Raw genomic sequence first — 24,075 nt, 5'->3', positions numbered from 1 at the left:
TGCCTGTGTCCACTGCAGTGCAGGCTAAATGCTTGGAAGTCTTGCTTCCTTGTCCATTTCACAGGTGTACATGGAAGAAACATCACTTTGATCCAAGAAGGGTGCAGATGTGTAGACTGTCTGTCACAGGGAACTCGGGGCCTGGGGCCAAGTTCAGCATTTATTTTGGTTCTTCCATCTTCTTTCAGAAAGTCTCTCTACTGGATCTGTGGTGTCAGCTCTCTGGAAGTGTCACACTGGCATAGACTGTGATGGAATTTGGTTCCTGGAGGCAAAGCAGAAGTCCATGAGTGAAGGGACTGGGAACTAGCTTTACTGGCTGCAAATGGAAACAGCACTGCTTAGGAAAAGGAAAGGGCCTCCGAGATCCTGTAGCACAGCTACTTCTGAGGGTCTGTCACAGACGGGACATTGCTGGAGGCAATACTCAGGTCCCAGACTGCTACCCTGCCTGCAGAAAGCGCTACGGCTCCCTTCTAAGCATAAGCATATCATCGGGGAGACAGGCCCTGTCCCCAGTGATCTGGGGACTGGCACTCAGTGCCCTGCCTCCCTCTCTGCCCTCTCATTTCCCTTCCCTTCCCTTGTAAGGGAAACCATTTGTTTTGCTGTAAGTCATGGGCAAAATTTGGAGAAGCCAAGAGAGTTCTAAATTATCGAGTTTTTGAAAGGGCTAGCAAGACCCAAAGGGAGAGGGGAGCAGTGGTTGCAGCAGGAAGGGCAGGAGAGGGGAAGACAAGGACCTCTCAAGGGGAGAGGAGAGTCTGTGAAAGAAAGAGGAGGGAATGGGGAGTTTAGGAGGTATTGCTGTAAAATGTGAAATATAACATACTGTTTTCCTTCCCCACATAAATTTCATTTAAAATCTATGTTATTTTTAAAAGCTTTTGAAGTCAGATTTATATTTTTACTTCCCTCCCGGATATGGTAATGTACTGAAAATAGACCGCAGATGAAGGTCTATTTCATCTCGAAGTAGGGCACCCGCCCAGGCATATTTGGGTGTGTGAGCAGCAGAAGCTTTGAAGAAGAGAGGTAGGTGTAGGCATTTCTGTGACCTTTGTGCATCTCTAAAGCTGGGCTCCTTCCTAAAATACTTTGTTAAATAGAGCTTGACTGGAGCCAAGATTTCAGAATTTATTTCTGTTCATTTAGTAAAAGGAGCATTCCTGTCAGAAGTAAACTTAGTCCATGTTGACTTTGCAGTGGGCTAGAAGAGGTGAGTCTCATTCTGTGTTGTGTGTCGTATTCTCCTCTAGACTTCACACCTATGCAGGGCTCCACCCCTAAATATTCTGATTAAACGGGGTTGAAGGGAGTCTAGGCATGAGCATTTACAAAGCTACCTTGGTGATTCTGTTTTGCAGCTGCAGTTGAGAACTCCTGGACTCAAACTATGATTCCCAAACCTAAGTATGCATCTGAATCACCTGGTGTATGTTGTTTTCTAATGTGTAGGTCCCTGAGTACTCTCTGTAGGCCTTCTGTTTTAACAGACTCCTAGATGAAAGGCCCCAGGAATCTGTTTTTAATAAGTATGCCAGCTGATTCTGATGTGGTCCTTGGACGACTCTCAGAGAAACACCAGCCAATGGAATGTGAGCCATGACCCCATGTGAGCAGGCATGAGGAAGCTGTTAAAACCAACGCCACAGATACTCCTAGCTGCCTGCTGGCTGTGGCCTACCTTCCCCAGTCATCAATCTGTTTCACTTCATCTCAACAAACAAACACTTCTCCTCCATCCCTCTGCCTATTCCCTCTCAACAGAGAGGAGGCACAGAGAGACGCCTCACCTGGACAGACTCTGGGACAGGCTCTTCAGCAGCAACATAAATGGTGGTGCAGGGATCCTGAGGTGGTAGGGGGTCTGGTTGCTTCTGAACAGGCTACCAGAGAAGCAAAGAAAGCAGATTAGCTGAGCAGAGAGCTAGTTCCCATCTTACTCTCCCCAGGGAGAAGCACAGATTCAAGAAGCCTTGAGTTAGAAAACTCCTTAGGGACATTGCATCCAGCCTCCTTCCCAGGTGAGAATTCTCCACCAACTTCCCTGGAACTCAATTCTCCAGGCTTTGCTTGGACTCCCTGAGTGACATCTTGGGTCTCACAACCTCCCAAGGTAGCCTCATTCACGCTTCCCAGGTGTTTAAAAAGCCTTCCTCACAGAGAGTCGAAGTTGGTGTGGCCCTTAAAGGGGCAGCTGAAGGGGACTGGATCTTAGAATTTAGTCTGTCTCTGTGGAGTATACTATAAAGCAAATATATTTCACAGGGCCTAGTTTCTTGTAGATTCAGGTTTAGTCTAACTTCTTAAAAGTACGTATAAAATGTTGATCTTGCAAAAGACAGGAAATTTTCCCCAGGCTATAGTCTCTCTTGTAAGATAAAGAATTGTAACACAACAAGGTTGCTGGCTCAAAGACAGACAGGTTACTGATTGATATGTAAAGATACTGGGAACCTGTGTAGGGAGAGAGAATGTTTGCTAAGATCAAGCTTTTGTTGGTGGATCACTTAACTTCTTGCAAATCACATTATGGAATGTCATTTTGCTTGTTTTACTGAATGTTACCAGCCTATATTGTTAAACTATAACCCCACCTATGTTCCCTTCCTGTAACTTCCTGGTCTGGAGAATAAATGTGGGAAGAGAACCCCAATTCATGGTTAATTTCCCAAATGGAAGGAATGCCTCTCTCTAGAGGGTTCTGGGAGATTAACCCCTTCGGGGCTTCTCACTGCTCAGAAGAGCTGGGCTTTGAGTAATCTTTTGAGGCTCCATCACCCAGGGGAAGAGGAGTGACAAACCCGCGGCAGGCAAAGCAACATGTCTCTCTCACATCACCCACTACATGCAGAGTTTGTTCCATCCCACGCTGCTGCCCCTGCTCTTACTCACCCTAGCATACGTCTTCTCCTTGCCTCACAAGAACTACATATGTTAGATACTGTTGTTACATTTTACAGACGAGAAGCTAAAGCTCGAAAAGATTAAGTACTTTCCTAATGTGCACATGCCAGGACTACCACAGCCAGCAGTGCCACCAGAGTCTTTCAACTTAAGTACATGTTCTTCCTATCATTATTCTTTGTCTACCTCAACTTAAAATGACCTGTCCTTTACCTAAATTCCTCAGGTATTTAATGTCTAATTCACACATTATGGCAACTGTACACTGTATTTAAAATACCCAAATATATTTACACATTGTTTCTCCATACAAACTATAAATTCCTTGAGAAATAGCCTATATTTCTTTGCATCCCTCATGAAACAATGCTGGACACATAAAAAAAAACAACCTTGAGATTATATTTTTTGATATTACTTTGAATGAATTAAAATACACAATATCAGGACAAAGTCAGGTAAGGGTAAATTGAGACCACATCCCTGTAAGGTGGGGATGACATCACTTACGATAGTGAAGTCATCATTTCAACACATTTTGGGGACACTGGTCATAGAATGATGCTGCTCTTCACTCTCCCTGGACACAGAGCAAGACTTGAAACTGCACCAGATGTGTTTTAATACAAGAGAATTTGGAATCTTGTCATCTGATAAAAGAGTTAAAGATCTGGAAAACTCAACTGGGAGGAAAGAAGATTCAAGGTGGGACATGACCTTTCTCTTAACTTACTAAATGAACTGCCATATGGAAGAGGAATTTGATTTGTCTGTACAGTGCGCTGCTTGGGAAGCACGGCGGCGCTCCCGCCGAGGGTTCGGATCCCACATACAGACCGGTTCCCGCTCAATGGCTGAGTGAGGAGCGGGGGCAACACCGAGGGTTGCGATCCTGTTGCCGGTCCCGGTCCGGTACGGGCACAACACTGAGGGTTGCGATCCGTTGCCGGACATGAAAAAAAAGACAAAAAGACAAAAAATATATATATATATATATTTATATATATATATATATTCAGTTACCCTAATGACCAAAAATGGCACATAAATAAATAGGTGAAGTTACAGTGGAGTTAAAGTGTTATCCAGGAAAGGAGTAAATATTACACTTCAATAAGGATGTATTTTATAATTTCTAGGGTAGCCACTAAAAGAATAGAAAAAAAATTGTTTAATTACTAGTATGAGTAATTACTAATTTTTCCTCATATAGTAGAGGAGAAAATGGAATGATAAAAATATAATTAAAAAAATCCTCCACCAAAAAACTCCTGTCTCAAATAGCAGTGAATTCCCAGTCTCAGATACCAGTAAATTCTGCCAAATATTTAAGGGAAGAAAGAAGATTAATTCTAGCCAAACATTTCCAGAAAGTAACAAAAAGGAAATTCACCTTGTAGTGGGTTGAATTGTGGCCCCCAAAAGATAAGTCCACTCAGAATCTCTTCCTTTATTTGGAATAAAGGTCTTTGTATATGTGATTCAGGTAAGAATTTCAAAATGAGGTCACCCTGGAATAGGGTGGGTCCTAAATCCAGTGACAAGTGTCCTTATAAGAGATATAAAAGGAAAAGACACAGAGGCACAGAGAGGGGAAAGTCATGTGAAACTGGAGGCGAAAATCACAGTCATGCAGCTGTCAGCCAACAAATGCCAAAGACTTCCTGGAGCCACCAGATTCTGGAAGATGTGAAGAAACTCTCCCCTAGAGCCTTCAGAGGGACTGTGGCCCTGCCGACATGACACCTTGACACCTTGATTATGAACTTCTGGCCTCCAGAGCTGGTAGAGAATAAAGTTCTTTTCTTTTAAGCCACCAAGTTTGTAATAATTTGCTATGACAGCTCTAGGAAACAAACACACACCCCAACTCATTTTAAGAGGTTAGCATAATCTTGATATCAAAACCTCACAAGAGCATTGCAAGAAAGGAGAATTAAAGGCCAATTTTACTCAGAAACATAAGTTGGGGGGTGGGGAGAGAAACCCTTAACAAAATATTAGCAAATAAAATCCAGCAACATTTAAAAAGAACCAGACTAAATTGCTTCTATTTTAGGAATGCAAAGTTGGTTTAACTTTTGAAAATCAGTGTAGCTCACTATAGCCACAAATAAATAAGGGGAAAAAACAAAACAAAACAAAACAAAACAAAAACAGCTGTAAGATTATCTCAACAGATGCAGAAAGAGTGTTGATAAAATTCAACATCAATTCATGATTAAAATGTCTTGGCAAACCAAGAATAGAAGATAATATTCTTAGTGCAATAGAAAAAGGCCACTACAAAAAAAAAACTTTAGCAAAAATCATACTTAATGGTGAGATATTAAGCTTTCCTTTTGAATTTGGAACTATACAAGGATGCCACTATTACCACTTCCATTTACCATTGTGTGGGACATCTCTGCCAGTAAAATAGGACAAGAAAAAGCAAGAGAAGTTATGTGAATAGTAAATTAAAAAAGTAAAACTAATTTTTTACAGATAATACAGTTGTGCACAGAGAAAATCCAAATCATCTATAGATAAATGACTAGGACTTGTAAATGAGTTTATCAATGTTGCAGATACAAGGTTAATATACAAAAATTAATTGTATTTCCATATGTCAATAACAAATAATTGAAAACTAAAAAATTTTTAAAAGATAACACTGATGATAGTTTCCCAAACTATCAAATGCTAAGTGATAAATTATAAAGTATGAAAGCTGAGCAAGTGGAAAAAAATTTTAAAGGAAATACAAGTCCTCTTATGAAGAAAAATATAAAACATTATTTAGAGAAATTAAAAAAGATCTAAATAAAGGGATATATTATTTTTGTGTGAATTGAAAGACTCGATAGTAAAAGGATATGTGTTCTCTTCAAATTGATATATGCAGTCCTAATTAAAATTCCAGCAGGATTTGGGGGAGGGAGAGCTTGACAAACTGATTCTAAAATACATATAAAAATTCAAAAAACAAAAGTAGCCAAGAACTCTTGAAGAAAAAGAACAAATGGGAAAATTCTTTTTAGCAGATATCAACTTTCATAATAAATCTGTGATCAAGACAGTATGGCACTGGCACAGTATAAACAAATAGATCAATGGAGCAGAATAGATAACATCAAAACAGACCACACATATATGGACCTTTGATTTATGATAAAGACGACACTGCAGTGGGGCAAGGACAATCTTTTCAATAAACAGCTGATAGCATATCCATATGGAAAAAATGAGACTTGACCCCTCCCGCACCATACACCAAAAATCATTTCCAGGTATATAGCAGATATAAACATGAAAGATAAACCACACGGCTTTTAGAAGATGATAGAAGAATATTTTCATTACATGGGAACAGAGAAAGATTTCTCAAACAGGACAGAAAAACTGCTAACTATAAAAGAAGAGATTACTAAACTGTTCTACACTAAAAATAAGAACTTCTCTCAACAATAGGTATCTCTGAGAAATTGTCAAGGCAAGCCACAGATGGGTGAAGATATTTGCTACACATATAACTGCCAAAGGGCTTGTATTAATCTATTTTGTGTTGCTATAACAGAATTACCTGAGACTGGGTAATTTATGAAGAACAGAGGTTTATTTGGCTCATGATTCTGGGACAGCTGCATCTGGCGTGGGCCTCAGGCTGCTTCTACTCATGGCAGAAAGTGGCAGGCAGCCAGGGATACAAGCAGATCACATGGCGAGAGGAAGCAAGAGAGAGAGAGGAGGTGCCAGGGTCTTTTAAACAACAAGCTCTCATGGGAACTAATAGAGCGAGAACTCACTCATTAATACCCCCCTCCCCCAGGGGAAGCATTAATCCATTCATGAGGGATCCGCCCCATGATGCAATCAGTTTCCAACACTGCCACATTGGGGATCAAATTTCCACGAGTTTTGGAGGGGACAACACATCCAAACTCTATCAGGGCTCATATTCAAAATATATAAAAAGCTTATACTAATCCATTAAATAGTCTGAAACTCAAAGGTAAATGGGCAAGAGATTTAATAGGCACTTTAGAAAAGAGGGTTTTAATATGGCCAATAAACATATGAAAAGTTGTTCAACTTCCTTAATAATTAGAGAGATACAAACTAAAGCCATAGTAAGACACATCCAACAGTATGACTAAAACTTAAAAGACTGGTAATACCAGGAGTTGGTTAGAATGCGTAGCAGTTGAAATTCTCATGTGTAGCTGATAGAAAAGTAAAATATTACACCCACTTTGAAAAACAGTTTGGTCTTATCTAGTCAATTTGAGGATATGCATACTATATGATTCAGTAATTCTACTTCCAGGAGTTGGTTAGAATGCGTAGCAGTTGAAATTCTCATGTGTAGCTGATAGAAAAGTAAATTATTACACCCACTTTGAAAAACAGTTTGGTCTTATCTAGTCAATTTGAGGATATGCATACTATATGATTCAGTAATTCTACTTCTAGGTACATACCCAACAAAAATACGTGCACATATGCACCAAAAGACATGCATATGAATGTTCATAGATGCAATTTTCATAATAGCCTAAAACTGAAAAAAATCCAAATGCCCATAGATAGTCAACTAGATAAATAAACTCTACAATATTCATATACTGATATTCTATAAAGCATCAAAAATAAATGCTTATTTTTTATTATATTTGTGTCTGGTTTCTTTTGCTCAATATTACCTTTATGATATTCATACATATCTGTGAACTATAGGTTCAAAAAATAATGCAAAATTTCATTTTTATAAGGTTTTATAAAAGGGAAAACTAAACTGTGTTTCTAGAAGTCAGGAGAGTGGTTATCTTTGGGGAGGAGAGAGGGAGTGGTGATTGGGAGTTGACACAGATCTTCTGGAGGTACCAGCAATATTCTGTTCCTTGATCTGTGTGGTAGTTTCATGCTATTAAAAAACTCAATACTGAAAAATATAATTTCTCCTCAAATAGATCTGTAGATTCAACGCAATCCTAATAGGATATTATTTTTCTTTGAGTGGTACCAGAGAAGCTGATTCTAAAATGCATACAAAAGTATGAAGGAACAAGCATAGCCAAAAACTCCTGAAGAAAAACAAGGTAGGAAAATTTACTTTACCAGATATCAAGATTTGCACTTAAGAGTAAGTCACTGAGCTGACTTGTATGTGTTGTGCACTTTTTTTGTAACGTCATACTTCACAGTAAAAAAGAGGCATGCTAGTAGCATGGAATAGAGTGCATAGGGAAGACACCATGGTAAAAATGAACCTGGTTACCTAAATGTGTAAATGTGAGGGTGAGGGCATTTACTTCTTGGACTCTCATATATTTAAATGGAGCTTGGTTCTCAGAGGAAAGGAAGTGGGTGGGGTGGTAATGGGTTGCCTAGCAAACCCTCCAGGCCACTAGGGGTCAGCAGAAATAAGAGCTTTGTCCAAGAGTCCGTCTCCCGGTTTTCAGAATTGCATTTATTGCTATCTGATGCAATTTTCCAAGATATAATCAAAGCTATCATTATCTTCATATCCTTTACTCCAGAATTTGCCCCCACCCCCAGCCCAGATGGTCAGATTCTGGCATATAAGTCAGTTAAAAATGTCTTCATGTCCGAGAAGCTACAATATCCTCATATCCAACCACAATCCTTTTAGCCTCTCTGTCTCATGTAGCGTATCTGCTCCTCAGCTTCATCATGCCTCATTTCCCCATCACTCTCTTCATCATGCCTCATTTCCCCATCATCTCCCCAATGATCGCTCTAGCACAGTTCTGCTTTCTTTCATCTCCAGTCTACGTATCATCTTCCATCTCTTCACCATACTCCAGACAGAATTCTCAAGATCCTCCCTTCCTTGTTCCTTTTGCTCTTTGCAAATGCTTAAACTTGGATCAGGCCAACACATCACACAATAGCTTTTCCAAATCCCCTCTCTCCTCTAGCCTGCACCCATTTTCCTAGAGAAGGAAAGAGTTCGGTAACATGGAACTGTAAACTACTCCTGTAACTGTAGACTCCTAGAACGCCAGAGCTGGAAGGAGTCATACATCATGTGTTTCCAGATTTCTCAAATTTTTCCTATGAAGAAACAGATGACCAGAAGATTACACAAGTGGTTTCTATTGTTTCAAATAATAAACAGTCCCATATGACACTGAAGTTTAGTGAACTTTGGGAGAGCTCTTGTTCCTTGCTTCTGCTTCCCTAATTTTCTCTGCTCTAGAACACATGCAGAACCATGGATGTCAGACTGGCTAGGGATCCCATGGGAAACATGACAGGTCTGTCCCAAAGAAAGAAAAGAACTTACACCTGATTTCTGGACTTGGGCATAGATAGTAAAGCTTTTTCCTTCCGTTGTCGGCTGGTGGTCTGCTTTACCTGGGGAAAAGAAACCATAGTGGTTATCTCCCTCTGGTCCCAATCATGAACTCCCTGCTCAGCTGTTGGGTCTTTACTCCCCATCGCATACCCACCTTCCCCAAGAGTACTATAGGAAAAAAGCACTGAGTCCCAAATCCCCTGCACATTTGTTATATGATATTGTATCAGTTACCTTATCTCTAGGACTATTTCCCTATTTGTGAAATGGGATTTGAAATATCTGCCTCACAGTGCTGTTGTGATAATTAAATGAGATATTATTTGTAAAGTGTTTAGAACAGAGCCTGGAACATAGTAAACACCCAATATGTGTTAGGTGTATTCTCTTTGATGTGCCATTTAATGATTTTAATCTCCATTGTTTGATGTGCATATCTGTCTCCTAATAGGATTCTAAGTTCTTTGAGGGTATGGCTAGTTATCTATACCTCTTTTGAATTCTCCAGCAGGTAGCATGTTGCTTTACTTGCAGCTTTCTCACCTCCCTATTTCTGGGGGACTTGGTGGTGTGGGAGAGGGCAGATTTGGGTAGGAACAATCGACCTGAGACTATTTGGAAAATAAAGCTACAACATCATCTATTGACCACCATCTGGAAATTTTGCTCAGAGCTTAGGGTCTGTGGAAATTAACAAATTGCAGAATATTTTCATTTTTAGCCAGTTTTTTTTCTCTTGAAATTATAGGAGTAATTCATTCTCCTTATGAAAATTAAAATTGTATAGAAATGCATCAAATAAAAAGCATAAGTCCCTCTCCCCCATTAGCCACCCCAATTTTATTCCCAGAACTAATCACTCTTAAAAGTTTGGTGTATAGCCTTTTAGACCAGCTGGGTGCAATAGAACTTTCAGAGATGGTGGAAATATTTCATGTCCGCACTGTCTAATATAGCCACAAGCCACAGGTGGCTATTGAGCACTTGAACCATGACTAATGCAATTGAGGGACTAAATATTAAATTATATTTAATTCAAATTCATTTAAATTTAAATAGCCACATGTGGACAGTGCTGTTCTGAATATTTCCTATACTTACATAGATTTTTTCTTTTTACACAAATGGGACATTCTATATACACTTCTGTGTAACTTGAGCTTTTCATTTAAAATGTGTTGAGGATCTCTTTCATGCTAGTGCAGTGGATCTATCTCATTCTTGCTAATGTTGCATGCTGTCCTTTGCACACATCATGCAGCAGCCAGGATGCTGGTCAGAGGTAAGACTGAGGCATGGAGGCCTCTGGGGGGATGATTGCAAAGTCCAGGCAGAGGCTATGGAGGCTTGACCCAGAGAAAATCACACAGTCTTTAGGATGAACTTATTTTAACATCAGTTCATTTATGCTCTTAAAACAACTGAGAACATGTCTCTGAGGGAACAGCACTTAGGAGAGGCATATTTTTTATTTGGGAAGGAAGATGCCTAGTACATATGTGGTTAGCATGATGGAATGTGCTGCATAAGGTGTGATTCTTGGGGAGGAAATGATGGGCAGTCACTGGGGAAGTTCTAAGAATTCAAGGAAAGTCAACATGAGACTTGTGTGGGCACGAGCATAGTGTGCCTGGTGGTTCCTACTTCATTTTTTTGGTCAGGGTGAATCCTGAACGTGTGTGTGTGTGTGTGCGCGTGTGTGTGTGTGCGTGCATGTGTGTGTGTGTGGTGTGTGTGTGTGTGTACATTTACTCTTGTAGGTCAGCTCAGGCTGAAATTTAGAATTGGGGGGACAGTCCTAAATGGTCAGACAGAAGGAAAAAGTGAGACTGGCCATTGCTGCTCAAAAGACCACTGGATCAAGATCATTTAGTCTCAGATTTTTGCCCCAGAGCAAGAACAGGTTTTCAGGAGCCACCTCAACTCAGTTCAAAGTCAGCAAGGTCTTAGAGTCTAATGAAAAAGGTCTTGGCCTTAGAATTACAGCACCTACGTTGTAGCCATCATTAGCTGTGCGGTATTGAACAAATGGTGTCATCTCAGTGGGTCTCTTCTTTTACCATAGCTGTAAAATGAAGGTATCGTTGAACAAATGGTGTCATCTCAGTGGGTCTCTTCTTTTACCATAGCTGTAAAATGAAGGTATCGACTGTCTGTCTGTCTGTCTGTCTGTCTGTCTATCTATCTATCTATCTATCTATCTATCTATCTATCTGTCTATCTATCTGTCTATCTATCTATCATCCTTCAATCTATGGAAGTCCCTGTGTTCAGTTCTTTCTGTGTATCAACTTGCCAGTTCTCACAGTAATACCATGAAGTACAAATATCAGCCTCACATTGCAGATGAGAGGTTGCCATTTATTTGGTCGCACAGCTTGTCAGTGGCGAAGCCTGCATTTGAATGTAAGCTTGCCTAATGCCAAAGCCCATGTTCTTCACCAGCATATTCTCCTGGACATGAAATTGTTAGACAGTCAATTTGAAAACCTTCAGAGTCAGGCTGCATTCTGAAGATGATACCATTAGAAGCTGCCAACAATCTTTCAAGCAAAGTTTTTGTGGAGGATATAGCAACTAAATATAGACTTTACCACAGATTGAGGCAGTTTTGTGTGTTACTGGCTCTCACGAGGAATCAATGGTGACTGGAGATGAGGATGGGCATGTGTCGGAGAAGGTGTAGGGAACTGTGGAAAGAGGGGCAGCACTCTTCCCTTCAGAGCACAGCCGTGTGACGAGTGGAATGTAGTTGAGGAAAGTGGAGAAGTTAAGATTTCAGCTAAGTTAATGTGGTTGAGTTAACCACGGTTTTCTCATCCCTGGTATCTCACTGTTTCCATATAATACAAGCCAAAGGTGGTGACTTCACCCCCATCCCTTTAGGCTGTCAACACAATTTCTATATGAATCACCCATCCCTCCTCCCCAGCTAACTCTTAGATGTAGGAAACGAGACAAAAGTGGGCAGCTGTGTGCTCTGATCTAGATTTTCTTATATGAGCAAAACCAACACAGAGTGCTGAGGTAAGCCCTTTTCTAAGAAGACCGCACGTAGATAACATTTGATCTACTTGAGAATGAGATCAGCCATCACCTTGGTGGTGTGAGGACCAAGTACTACCCTCACCATGAGAATGCCAGCCAGGGAATTTGTTCTGGTCTTGGTCAAGACATTGTCTCCAATGTGGGTCGGTGGTTGCGCGGCTGAGGGGAGCACATTGCCCTGAGGTATTGAATCAGTAGTTTGGAGAAGAGGCCAGGAGATATTACCTCTAGGCACATAAACTGCAGGGGAATAATTGGGCATTAATGGTTTTAGTCCATCCCAGGGGACTTTTGAACAAGATCCAAGAATTTTCTGAATTCTGTTCCCAGTGAATACTGTTAAGCCTCTTGGCTAGACCCCCCTCAGCATCTTGTACATGCCTGTACGGCAATGCTAGTCATACCAAATTAAAATGATCTGCATAATGTCTCCCACATTAGACACCTGTAGCTCTTCTCTCTATTTATCCATAGCCTAGTATAGGGGATCAAAACATATTGAATCAGACTGAATTGAGCAAGGTCCCAGGATATGTATATTTAGTGTTTTTGCAAAGGTGGCCACATACAGAAAGCAAAGTGGTGAGAGCAGGTCTGCACTTGTGAGAAGAGGTCCCTCGATAACCACAGACAGTCTGATGAGAATCTCTTTATTGTCAGACACCTACCTTTTCTTTTCAACAGTAGTATTACCACTTCTAGAATCATGATGACACCAACGATGCCCCCTAAGAACAGCCCAGCATACAGTCCCCATTGTCTTGGAAATACTGAAAAAAAAAGTCAAAGGGAAATCTCAAAAGTACTGTGAATTTCAGAACATCCTACACAGAAGAGAGAAAACCAAGCTCATTTTCTATTTCTATATTCTCTCCCCAAGGAGACATTCATTTTCATGGTTTCAGAGATCATCTTTAGACCATTGGAGATTTCCATAGCTATTTTCTTACCCTAATTTCTCTCACTATAATTGAATTTCATGTTCCTGACTTCCCTTCTATATTCTCTCCCCAAGGAGACATTCATTTTCATGGTTTCAGAGATCATCTTTAGACCACTGGAGATTTCCATAGCTATTTTCTTACCCTAATTTCTCTCACTATAATTGAATTTCATGTTCCTGACTTCCCTAAACTTTTTTCTATTCAAATGCTTTATTTTCACCTCCACCACTACATGTTTAAAATTAAACATATCTTCATCTTTCCTAAGTCAATGTCTCTGCCCAGTTTCTCAATTTTTAAAATGTCTATGAGTCCTGTATTCATTCTGGGTAAAAAAAAAAAAAAAAGAACATGCTGGTTCCAGATGCCATCCCCATACCCTCATGCCATTCTCATGAGACACTGGGAGGAAGAAAGATCTACTCTCCTTTTTCAAAAATATACATAGTAGTGTTATTTTTGTCTTCCCATGCAAATAACTGTGTGAAACGCACCAGACTTGAACTGAAAGAAAAACATATAGTTTTTTCTCTCAATCATTCTCATGTTTAAAACTAGCCCTAGAGTATCAATCACCCAGGCTCAAAATCAGAGACACAAATTTATTGCTTCCTCTCCTTTACCCACTTTATCAAATCCTTTTGAACCAGTTGCAACACTTTGCAAAAAAGTAAATGATACTTATTGCCCTAGTAAAGAAGACGTTTATTGCAAAAAGATAGCAATAGACAATTATTGAGTACTTACAATGGGCCAGACTTTTTTTAGTGCACTATGTGTACTGATGTATTTAATCCTCACAACAATCCTACAAGGTAGATACTCTCATACTCCCATTTTATGGAATAAGAAAGCAGGCATAAAGAACTTCAAGAACTAGAGCTTGGCCTAGGAGTAGAAACATGGCTGAATACTAAAGATAGACTTCTTGGAGAGTCAGAGAGGCTTATGGCCTTGGGGAAAGTTACACCAGGGTAACGAACACTGGGGGCCAACCTGAAGCACTTGGCTTCTAAGTAAAGTAATAGCACTAAGGTCTTAAATAGTGTAACACCAAGTGTTCACATTAGTGTGTAAGGGTACTTATAAGGATGATTGTGGAGTTAGCCTGTTTGTTGTCGGACCTGGGATGGATTTGCTGGGAAGAAGTTGAAAAGAAGGAATATACGGGTTACAGAGGAACAGAGTGATGGCAGACACAATTCAGAAGTTCACAGAGTTGACCAAAGATACAGACTGAAGTCTCAATGCCTTGATAAAAGGCATCCCACCAAGGCCCAGTGGGCCTCCAACCTGATAGCTAACCAGAAAGTGCCTTCCGGATTTGAAAAGATTCTCTTTCTTACTTTTATACATCAAGTTATCCCAAGGAATCTCACTGCACTGACTTTGTGAACGCCTTGATTGTAAATTGTTTTCCCCAAATTAAACATGTATTAACCCTGCTGGATACCAACTTCAACAGACAGTCATGTGATCTGATCAAAAAGTTAGGCGACAGGCAGAGAGTTCTAAAAAGATTCCTGAACTTGTATAAAGTATGAAATTTGGAATCGCTGCTGAGGCTGGTGGTGCCTGTTAGCAGCTCTACTCTGAATGATCGCTGTGAATGGCTTATGGTTGCTGAGAACCCTCTGTGCAGGGGTGTGTGTCTGAGAGAGAGATCGATTGATTCAGGCTTTATGCTGTCAACACCAGAGACCTATGGAGAAGCCTCCCAAATGCAATGATAAGAAGCAGAACCAGCAGCAGAAGCTTCGTATTTCACCAGCCCATGGAACCAACTCTGCAAACTGTGATAGCAGCACTCACTATTTTGAGACTATTTCCTCTTTCTTTTTCTACCATATGTATTTTGGGAACTTCTAAAACAAAAGCTAATTTGAGAATAAATATCCCAACCATTTATAACATTTTAAAAGATAGTATTTCTCTCAAATTTATTTGAGATTTAAAAAATAAATAAATAAAACCAACAAACAAGGTGGTGCCTCCAAAACTGGAAAATCACAGACAACAAAGTTGCTTCAGTAACGCCTGCCAAGTCAGCCTCTCTCCTGTCCCCTCACACCTGCTGCTGACAGCTCTGCTGCCCACCTACCCACCTAACAGTGACTGGGGCACAATATTGACTCTCCAAGGACATGATCACGCCAGCCCTCTCAGTCTTTTCCAGGGTCTCATGAGGTTGAAAATGTCTGCCACGCCCTCCTATGACATAAATGACCAGCTTCTGCCAGTCCAGCTAGATCTGGGAGACAATTCAGCCATAGTCCTTAAAGATATTTTATAAACTCTTATTTTTCTCCTAGTTTTTGCATACAGACATGAATCTACCAAGGGATTTAAGTTACAGAACCATAGACTTTTTAAAAAAAAACTTAAAGGAAGTACAATATAGTGCTTATGTTACTCCACTAATTTTACGTTGAGGAAACTGAGACTCAGACAAGTGTACTAGAGTCACAGAAAACACTGATGGCAGAATGGCTGAGATGAGAACTGCAGATTTTGCAGTGTGCGTTGTAGCCTCTAGATATGGGGCCCACCTCGAGGAAAGTAGTGTCAGGCTGTGATGCCTAGAAGACCGCTTGAGTCAAAAGCCCTCTGGGCAGCTGACTCTTCCTTTTCCATCCTCCGTCCAACACATGCCCCTTCCTGGCCCGTTGCTCCTCCTTCTCGCTGCGCCTTCAGTGGTCCCCCATGCCTGCCCAGCCTGACACCAGCCAATCTCACTTCCTTTCTGTCACCTTTCCTGGCCAACCCAGCTCTCATTCTTCCCTCTCCCTTGGGCTCCTGCAGCACCTGTGGTTTATGTCGTGTGTATTAGAACCTGAGTTTTGGCAACAATATTTTTGCTGTAGAGACCATTTTCAGTGATGGTATTTGGAGCCAGACAGACAAATTCAAATTCTGGGTCTACCATTTGACAGCTCTGTGGCCTCAGATCTGCTACTCATACCCTCTGGGGTCTCAGTTTCCTCATTTGTAAAATGATCATAACCATGTTCAGTTCAGAGTTGTTCTGATGAACCAGTGCAGTAATGCATGGAGAGTACCCAGAGAAACGCCCGGAATCCATCATGTAGTCCATAAATTTCAACTACTTCTACTAGCCTCAATTCTTCAACTAGCTGGTTGGTACCTGGAGGCCAGACACCATCTCTTATACCTCTTTTGCAGCTGTCCTAGTACTTGGCACATAATAGGTCCTTGGTAGATTCTTGTTGGTTGATTGGCAGGAAAATAAGATGGGTTTGATCTCAAGTCCAAAGGAATCTCTTCACTGATGTCCAGAGATGCTTCAGCCCCATCCTGTCCTTTGCTAATGACTTAGTTTTTCTATAATGTGTATTTACAATTAGTGTTTATTCATTTGGTGCTATTCTCTACTTATGATATTTATATGGAAACTAAATGTCGGGAACTCTATGCCCTTAGGAATTTGAATAAATATGGACAAAATGCTACTTTTACAGCTTTTTGGGGTCAGGCTGCCCAGATTTCTGTAATTTCTGGGAATAATTTTCTCATGGTTTTCTAAGTCTTTGCTCTTGTAGCTCCACTTGCTCTACTCTGTGCTGTCATGAGTGCAAGGTTCAGTCTCTTCATCAGTTTCCACAAAAAAACAACAAAAACAAACAAAAAAACCCTTACACTCAGAATTTTGTGGGTTTTTTAATCACTATATGACAGGCTCAGACCCTCTGTTTCTCTTGCTATTTCTGTACAAGCAACGTCTTCCCTGTTCTCATACAGAATCATCCAACCCACATTTGGATTCCTTGGGGGATCCTTTCTGCCTTCTAGCATTTATTAAGGTACTATCCTAAATGAATACTGTTCCCTTCCAAAGAGGAAGTCCAATAGTGGTTTTTTAATATGATAATAGCTTTCTACCTAGTAAGGTATAAAGTCCCACCTAGATAGCAAATTTTGTGAAAGTAGGTCCTGTATCTTATTCTTTTTTTGCACCCCGCATGCCACCTGATACAATATAGGGCAGGGGACAGTCAATATGCCTTTGATGAACTAAGCTAAATTAAATTAGAGGCCATAAGAATGGATCTGGGAGAGGATTGTTATGTATGCTTTTTTACAGAATTATCAGAGTGCTAAATAGAAGAAGGTCTCAGAAGGAGACCTATGCAAAGTCACCTTTGGAATGGCCCAAGGCAGGAGTCAAAGGGAAGGAGCAATGACCTACTTGGCATATGCTCTATAATAACAAAGTGGTGCCTGGAGGAAAGTGCGTGTCTGCACCTTGAACATGTCACCTGTGCTCCCATTTACAAACCTCTATTTCCTGTGGCAGAAACTCCAGCTCTCTCTCTCTTTTTGCTCAGTCATGTAAGGAGGCCTCTCAGGATGGGGATGCTCAGAAGTGAGGCAAAGGTTGTCCTGGGTTCACAGGCCCCCATTCTCTGTCCACAAAGAAACTCTACCTGAACATTCTTGAACTAGAGGTTTGGGACATTTCTCCCCCTGGAACCTCTCAGAGGTAGCTGAGCAGGCTACCTGGTTGAGAACTCCGTTCCATTTATGCAGAGAACTTTGCATGAGTCTTCACCCTGTGGTCCTCTCCTCTACTGACTGTGGCTTAAATGTGATAACTTGGCACATAGCCATGCCTCCAAAGAAAATGCCGGAAGGCCTTTTTTGTCTCTGAAAGTCTGTTGCCACAGAAACACAAAAGCTTCTCTCTCTCCTCAAGTCCCCAAACCTTATTTTTTAAGGAAGATAAAGAAGAAAACAATAAAGAATCTGAGAAACAAATGTAGTTCACCCAGGAGATACTGAGATGCCAACGTAACGGTCTGAGAGCACCGGATCTCTTTCCTGCCTTTTATGTGGTTCTGTCAGCAAGGCAGCCACATGGCCCACGACTCTGTGAGGAAGTCAACCATCTTTAAGATATACCTTCTTGTTGGCGGCAGTTTCTACTCAGAATTGGGGGCAGGGAAAGGATGCTCATGAACCATATACAAATTTAAGGTCTGGGACCATCCAAGTAAAAATTTTTACAGAGTTCTCAGCTTCCAGAAAAATCCCTTACACCTGCCTATCCCGTCCAGCATTGTGTTGCAGAGGCTACTGGTTGTGCCTCTAGGGCCATTTCTCCCATTCCTGCATGGTAATGCTAGTCTTGTCCAGGTACATGGCTGCACAGACAGCTAAGGACTATATTTCTCAGCCTTCCTTGTAGCAGGTGTGACCATGTGACAAGGCTCTGGCCCATAAGCGTCGAGGTTCCATCCTCCCACCATGGTGATCAGACTTGCTGGTTTGGGAAGACCATGGACTGGAACTTGCCCCAGTGCATGGAACATCTAGGTGACTCTGTAACAATGGGAGCTCCCTATTTGAGGAAATGGCCTTGTTAGAAAGGGGGAGTCTCCAGGGCTCACTGGTAGATGTCAGTCTTTTCTTCCACTGGGGTAGCTCAGACATGCTGAGCCAGCTTTTTGCTATTCTATTGAAAGAGGTCCCCTTTTCAAGATGAGCTTCCAGGGCACTCCCTTTTAAGTTGAATCATTTAAGGTGGTATATTAATCATTTCGGTACAGATATAACTATCTCAGAACACAGTCATTAAGGATGGAAGCAAGTCACATACTGTCCGGTGTTGACCCACATCAACATGCTTCCCATGACCTAGCCAGGGTGGAAGCAAGTCACATACTGTCCGGTGTTGACCCACATCAACATGCTTCCCATGACCTAGCCATGGAAGCCATGCTTCCCATGTTGACCCACATCAACATGCTTCCCATGACCTAGCCAGGGTACTTTATAGCACCCTAGGATTTGGACTTTGCAAAAAAGATGCTTTATTAAATAGACATTAAAGTGCTTCTTACTATAAAACATGCAGATGACAATTGAAATGAGGATGAATATATGATCACTTAAAAAAATATTTCAAGGAGCATATATGTCTCCGCACAGCAGTTTGAGTCCTGTCGAGAGATAGTGCTGACATCATGTCACCTTTGGTCTCATCACTTGGTTAGCCAATTTGAGTTTTTCACTATAGACAGTGAAGTAAAATAAATAAGCCCTCAGACCCTGCTACTTCATCCCAGGGCTGTATTCCCTTTATATCCCCCATGAAAAAAGTCTTTGTTAACTAACAGTCACTGCTTTTGCTCAGGCCTCATCATCTCTTGATGAATGACTGGAGTAAAGTGTTTCTCCTAACTAGTTTCTCTTTCTTCTCCCTCAGTCTATTCTCTATATCACTGAATTTTCTCTTTGAAATGCAAAACTGGTGGTGTTACTCTTCTATCTAAAACTCTTTATTAGTGCCCATCACCCACAGGATAATACAATTCAAGAACCAGCTCCACCCGCTTTTCCCTCTGCCTAGGATGTCTTTTGTCAGCTCGGGTAATTTCTATTTATTCTTCAAAGTTCAGTTTATGTTATGCCCTCTGTGAGACTCCCTCTGATCCCCTGAGACGCTGTTAATCGTTCCTTTCTCTTTGTTACCTTGCACTTATTTCTGTTTTGCACCTATCACACTATGTAATCTATGGTACTTATTTATTTATAGAACTGTCTTCGCTCTTAAGGACAAGGATTGTGTCCTTTCTATCTCTGTGTACTCAGCACCTAGCACAATGTTGGAACACCGTAGAACCTCAATAAGTGTTTTGCCAAACTAAGCATAACGTTTTAAGAATTAGTAGCATTCATCTGCAAACACAAATCAAAGTACTAATAAAACTCTGTTTTCAGTGTTTAGGCAACCAAGTGTACTGGGAAGAGTATAGTGTAAACCAGCCTTGTGACCTGGTTCTGATGCCGTGTGGTCCCCCATCCTCAAAGGCAGTGGGGGCGGATCTCTACTTGTGTTACTGGTTGAATTGTGTCACCCCAAAATTCCTGTGTTGATATCCTTATTTGGACATAAGGTCTTTACTGAGGTAATCAAGTTAAAATGAGGTCATTAGAGTGATGTTATGGACTGAATTGTATCCCCCTGAAAATTCATATGTTGAAGCCCTAACCCCCAGTACCTCAGATATGACTGTATTTGGGGATAGGGTCTTTAAAGAGGTGATTGAGTTGAAATGAGGTCATTAGGTTGGACCCTAATCTAGTCTGACTGGTGTCCTTAAAAGAAGAGTAAACTTGGACATATGAAGAGACACGAGGGATGTGAATACACAAAAAAAGACCAGAAAAGGATGCAGTGAGAAGGTAGATTGAGTTGAAATGAGGTCATTAGGTTGGACCCTAATCTAGTCTGACTGGTGTCCTTAAAAAAAGAGTAAACTTGGACATATGAAGAGACACGAGGGATGTGAATACACAAAAAAAGACCAGAAAAGGACGCAGTGAGAAGGTGGCCATCTGCAAACTAAGGAGAGAGGCATCAGAAGAAACCAAACCTGCCCACACCTTGATCTTGAACTTCTAACCTCCAAAACTGTGAGAAAATAAGTTTCTCTTATTTAAGTAACCAGCCCTAGCAAACTGATACAGATGGGCCCTAATCCAATATGACTGGTGTCCTGACAAGAAGAAGAAATTTGTACACAGAAATATGCACAGAGAGAAGACAAACGTGTGAAGAGACACAGGAGAAGACAGTCATCCACAAGCCAAGGAGAGAGGCCTAGAACAGATCCTTCCCCCACAGCTCTCAGGAGAAACTGATCCTGCTGACACCTTGTTCTGACTTCTAGGTTCCAGAAATGAGAGACTAGAAATGTCAATTGTTTAATTCATCCAGTTTGTTGTACTTTGTTATAAAGTCTTAGCAAACTGATACACCTCAACAACCCTTTATAAGCAGAACTTATTAATATGCATACAAACTGAGTCATAGACTATCAGCTCTGGAAGGGACTGTACTTGTCCACCCTTTTTGTTTTACACATGATGAAACAGGCTCAAGGGAGGGCAATGGCTGCCTCATGTCCAGTGGCTCTCCTAATGCCTGAGCTGAGATCTGACAGGGCTCTTCCCATGGCCCCACGTTTCTGCTGCTTTGTGTCCCTCCGCACCTCACAAGAGCCAGCTTCGTATGCTGTAAATCTGTTCACAATAGTGTGTACTTGGTCCTCAGAGTGGCTTAGATGGGTAAGAACATTGTCACGTGTTTCCTTAAAATGTCCTGAGCCAACTGCCCTTATCTTTACGGATAGCAAGGCTTTGGTATGCACTGATTAAATTCTTGTGAAACCACATCGAGGAGCATGAAGAGAGCTCTCCCTCTGTTTTGGGACAACCCAGTATATAAGATCTGGTGCCCTGTCTTTACTCTAACCGGAGAGGGCTGCTGTAACCAGAGAGGGCTGTGCTGGGGTGAGGGTGACTGCTTCCTCATTTAAAATAAAAACTTACTTAATAGTAGTTATGTAGTTTTCATAATAAAAACTACATTTTTATTATAGTTTATAGGGCATTTTAAGTGTGTTATCTCTTCCACTAATACTTATGAGGATTCCAGGATCAGACCACCCATCTCTCTCACTTACTCTGTGTGTGACTTTACTTAACCTTTTTATAGCTTTATTTTCTCACCTTTAAAGCAGCAATGCTAATACTATGGACATTATTTGGTTGCTGTGAGGGTTAAAGAAGATGTCACATAGCCGGAGCATAGACAATTAAGCCTTGCCTGTTACTATTTACAGGTGAAGAATCTAAGTCTCAGAGGGGTTGAGCGACTTACCCTTGTAAGTAGAAAGGACCGCCTTGGATCTAGGACCTCTGGGGCCATGTTCTATAAACTACTCACTATGCAACACTGCTTTCTTGGTCCTGTCACACATTCTTAATGACCGTGGGCAGAGAGGGAGGTCTGAATTTGGGGAAATGTCTCTGAATGCGATTTGTATGCAAGGTGCACAAGCAGCCAGACACATCCGCAGGTGGACAGATGGTTGACTCATGCTATGTAGTGGCTGGGAGTTTCTTGGTCCTGTCACACATTCTTAATGACCGTGGGCAGAGAGGGAGGTCTGAATTTGGGGGAATGTCTCTGAATGTGATTTGTATGCAAGGTGCACAAGCAGCCAGACACATCCGCAGGTGGACAAATGGTTGACGCATGCTATGTAGTGGCTGGGAAAGGCAACATGAAGTGGGTTAGGTCCACCACAAAACTCCTAGGTGCAGATTGGAGGCCAGCTGGAATTTTCCCAGAAGTCCTTCTGGGAATACTCCAGGGTGGTCTCTGCGAAAGGAGGTGGTATGCAGGAGAGCATAACTTGGCTGGATTCCCCCTCATCCCTGGTCATTTGAGAAAGCCCTCCACATAGACACCAAGCCTACTATGGGCAGGAGTCTCATTGGAATGACTCCTGTTTCCCCTCAGTGGATACAGAGAGGAGAATGTCAGAGCATAAGCAATGCTTGGCAGGGCCAGGAGCCTGGTCCTTCTGTCCCTGAACCTGCTTGAGGCAGGGACACAAGATCTGTTGGTGAAATGGGTCAGTGTTTAATCTTGTTTCCAAGTGGTGAGATGGACTGACTTAATGAGCTCTCTCTGTGCCTTTTGGTAACAGAATAATGATGCTTTTCTTTCTAGAGAAAGAGAAGCCAGAAGATCTAGGTGTAGATGCTAACTCCACTTATTAGAAGTTGAAGAAACTTGAAGAGGCTACTTAAATGCTATGAACTTCAATTTCCTGAATTGTAAAATGAGAATGATAACACCTACCTGGCAAGGTTATTGTGAAGATCAAAAGAAATCGTACAGTTGAAAGTGCTTTGCCAATAGTAAAGTGCTGTACAACTTATCATTATTCCCCAGACTTCACAGTCCAGGTCTTAATACCACCTCTCTCCAACCTGCTGTGGGATTCACAGTCCATTCCATAAAATGAGGCCCTTCATTAGATCCTGTGTTTCATTATTGAACAAATGTTTCGTACCTTATCTTTACAATGCATTGTTAGAGAGCAGAGATCATATCTATTCCCAATTTCCTACAGGGTAGGTGATCGATAAATATTTATTGATGATATGGAACTGTCCCACCATTAGTGGGGGATGAACTTGAGAGTCAGGACCTGCCACCTTCGCTCCTTCACCCAGTCAACCTTGCAAGTTGGAGCCAGGGCGGGAGGCAGAAGAGAAGGATCGAGCCTTGGAAACCTGGGTTCTGGGTCTGGCTCCATCATTTCCTGTTGGTTTCCTCAATTGTAAACTATTCATAATAATGCCTCCCTGGTCAATATGACAGTGTGCTCACTGAATGCACATGGAAGCTTTTGCAAGCTATAAGGAAAATGTAGAGTGTTGTTACCAAAGTGAAGCAGAACAACTGGCTCAGGTGGGGACTGAGCCCATGCTCATTACTGTGGCACATTAGTCACCACCAGTGTACTCACCTGTGGGATCTGGCATGCATCTGGACCACGGGGTGAAGGTCTGGGAGCGGTTGCTGATGGGGTTGCTTGCGGAGCAGATGTAGATATTGTCAGCATGCTGGGCGCCAAGGGTGAGGTACAGGAGGTGGGAGCTGCTGGCTGGGCTCAGTGGGTGGGTGCCCGCCTCCTCACTCCAGCTGTAAGCCACATGGTCCCCCTTCTCCACTGTGCAGGACAGCATCAAGCTGCAGGTCCCGTTCTCCTGGGTCTTGTTTAACACTTTAATTTCTGGAGTGGAGACCTGCTCTGTCAGGAGGGGGAGGAAGGGGGCCATCATTGAAATGAATTCCCTGGAATTCTCACTTGATCTTTTCGTTAGAACAAAGTACAGCCTAATGGCTCTTTTCCTCCCTGAGGGGGCTTCAGTGTGATTTATTTCTACTGGTGACCTACTGCGTTGCACCTCCCCTCACTCCACACTACATCCTTCCCAGGACCACCTTGGGATAAAATAGAGAAGAATTTGGTTTTTGTCCCCTTA

General features: G+C 41.6%; 1 protein-coding gene across 1 annotated transcript; it reads right to left on the bottom strand.

The window, feature by feature from the left end:
- On the bottom strand, nt 1-23,868 carry SLAMF1 (signaling lymphocytic activation molecule family member 1). The gene is made up of 6 exons (XM_008592694.1): nt 23,556-23,868; nt 14,212-14,218; nt 12,931-13,022; nt 9,203-9,273; nt 1,797-1,889; nt 1-265 (listed from the first exon to the last, which is right to left on the bottom strand). Exons 1-6 carry the CDS (start codon nt 23,866-23,868, stop codon nt 215-217), a joined length of 627 nt encoding a protein of 208 aa, XP_008590916.1. The 3' UTR covers nt 1-214.
- Between the last annotated feature and the right edge of the window lie 207 nt (nt 23,869-24,075).

The sequence above is a fragment of the Galeopterus variegatus genome, unplaced genomic scaffold (genome assembly GCF_000696425.1).
Source record: "Galeopterus variegatus unplaced genomic scaffold, G_variegatus-3.0.2 Scaffold8194, whole genome shotgun sequence".
NCBI lineage: Eukaryota > Metazoa > Chordata > Mammalia > Dermoptera > Cynocephalidae > Galeopterus > Galeopterus variegatus.
The sequence above is the reverse complement of the archived record's forward strand: the minus strand, read 5'-3'. Positions and strand labels throughout refer to the sequence as shown.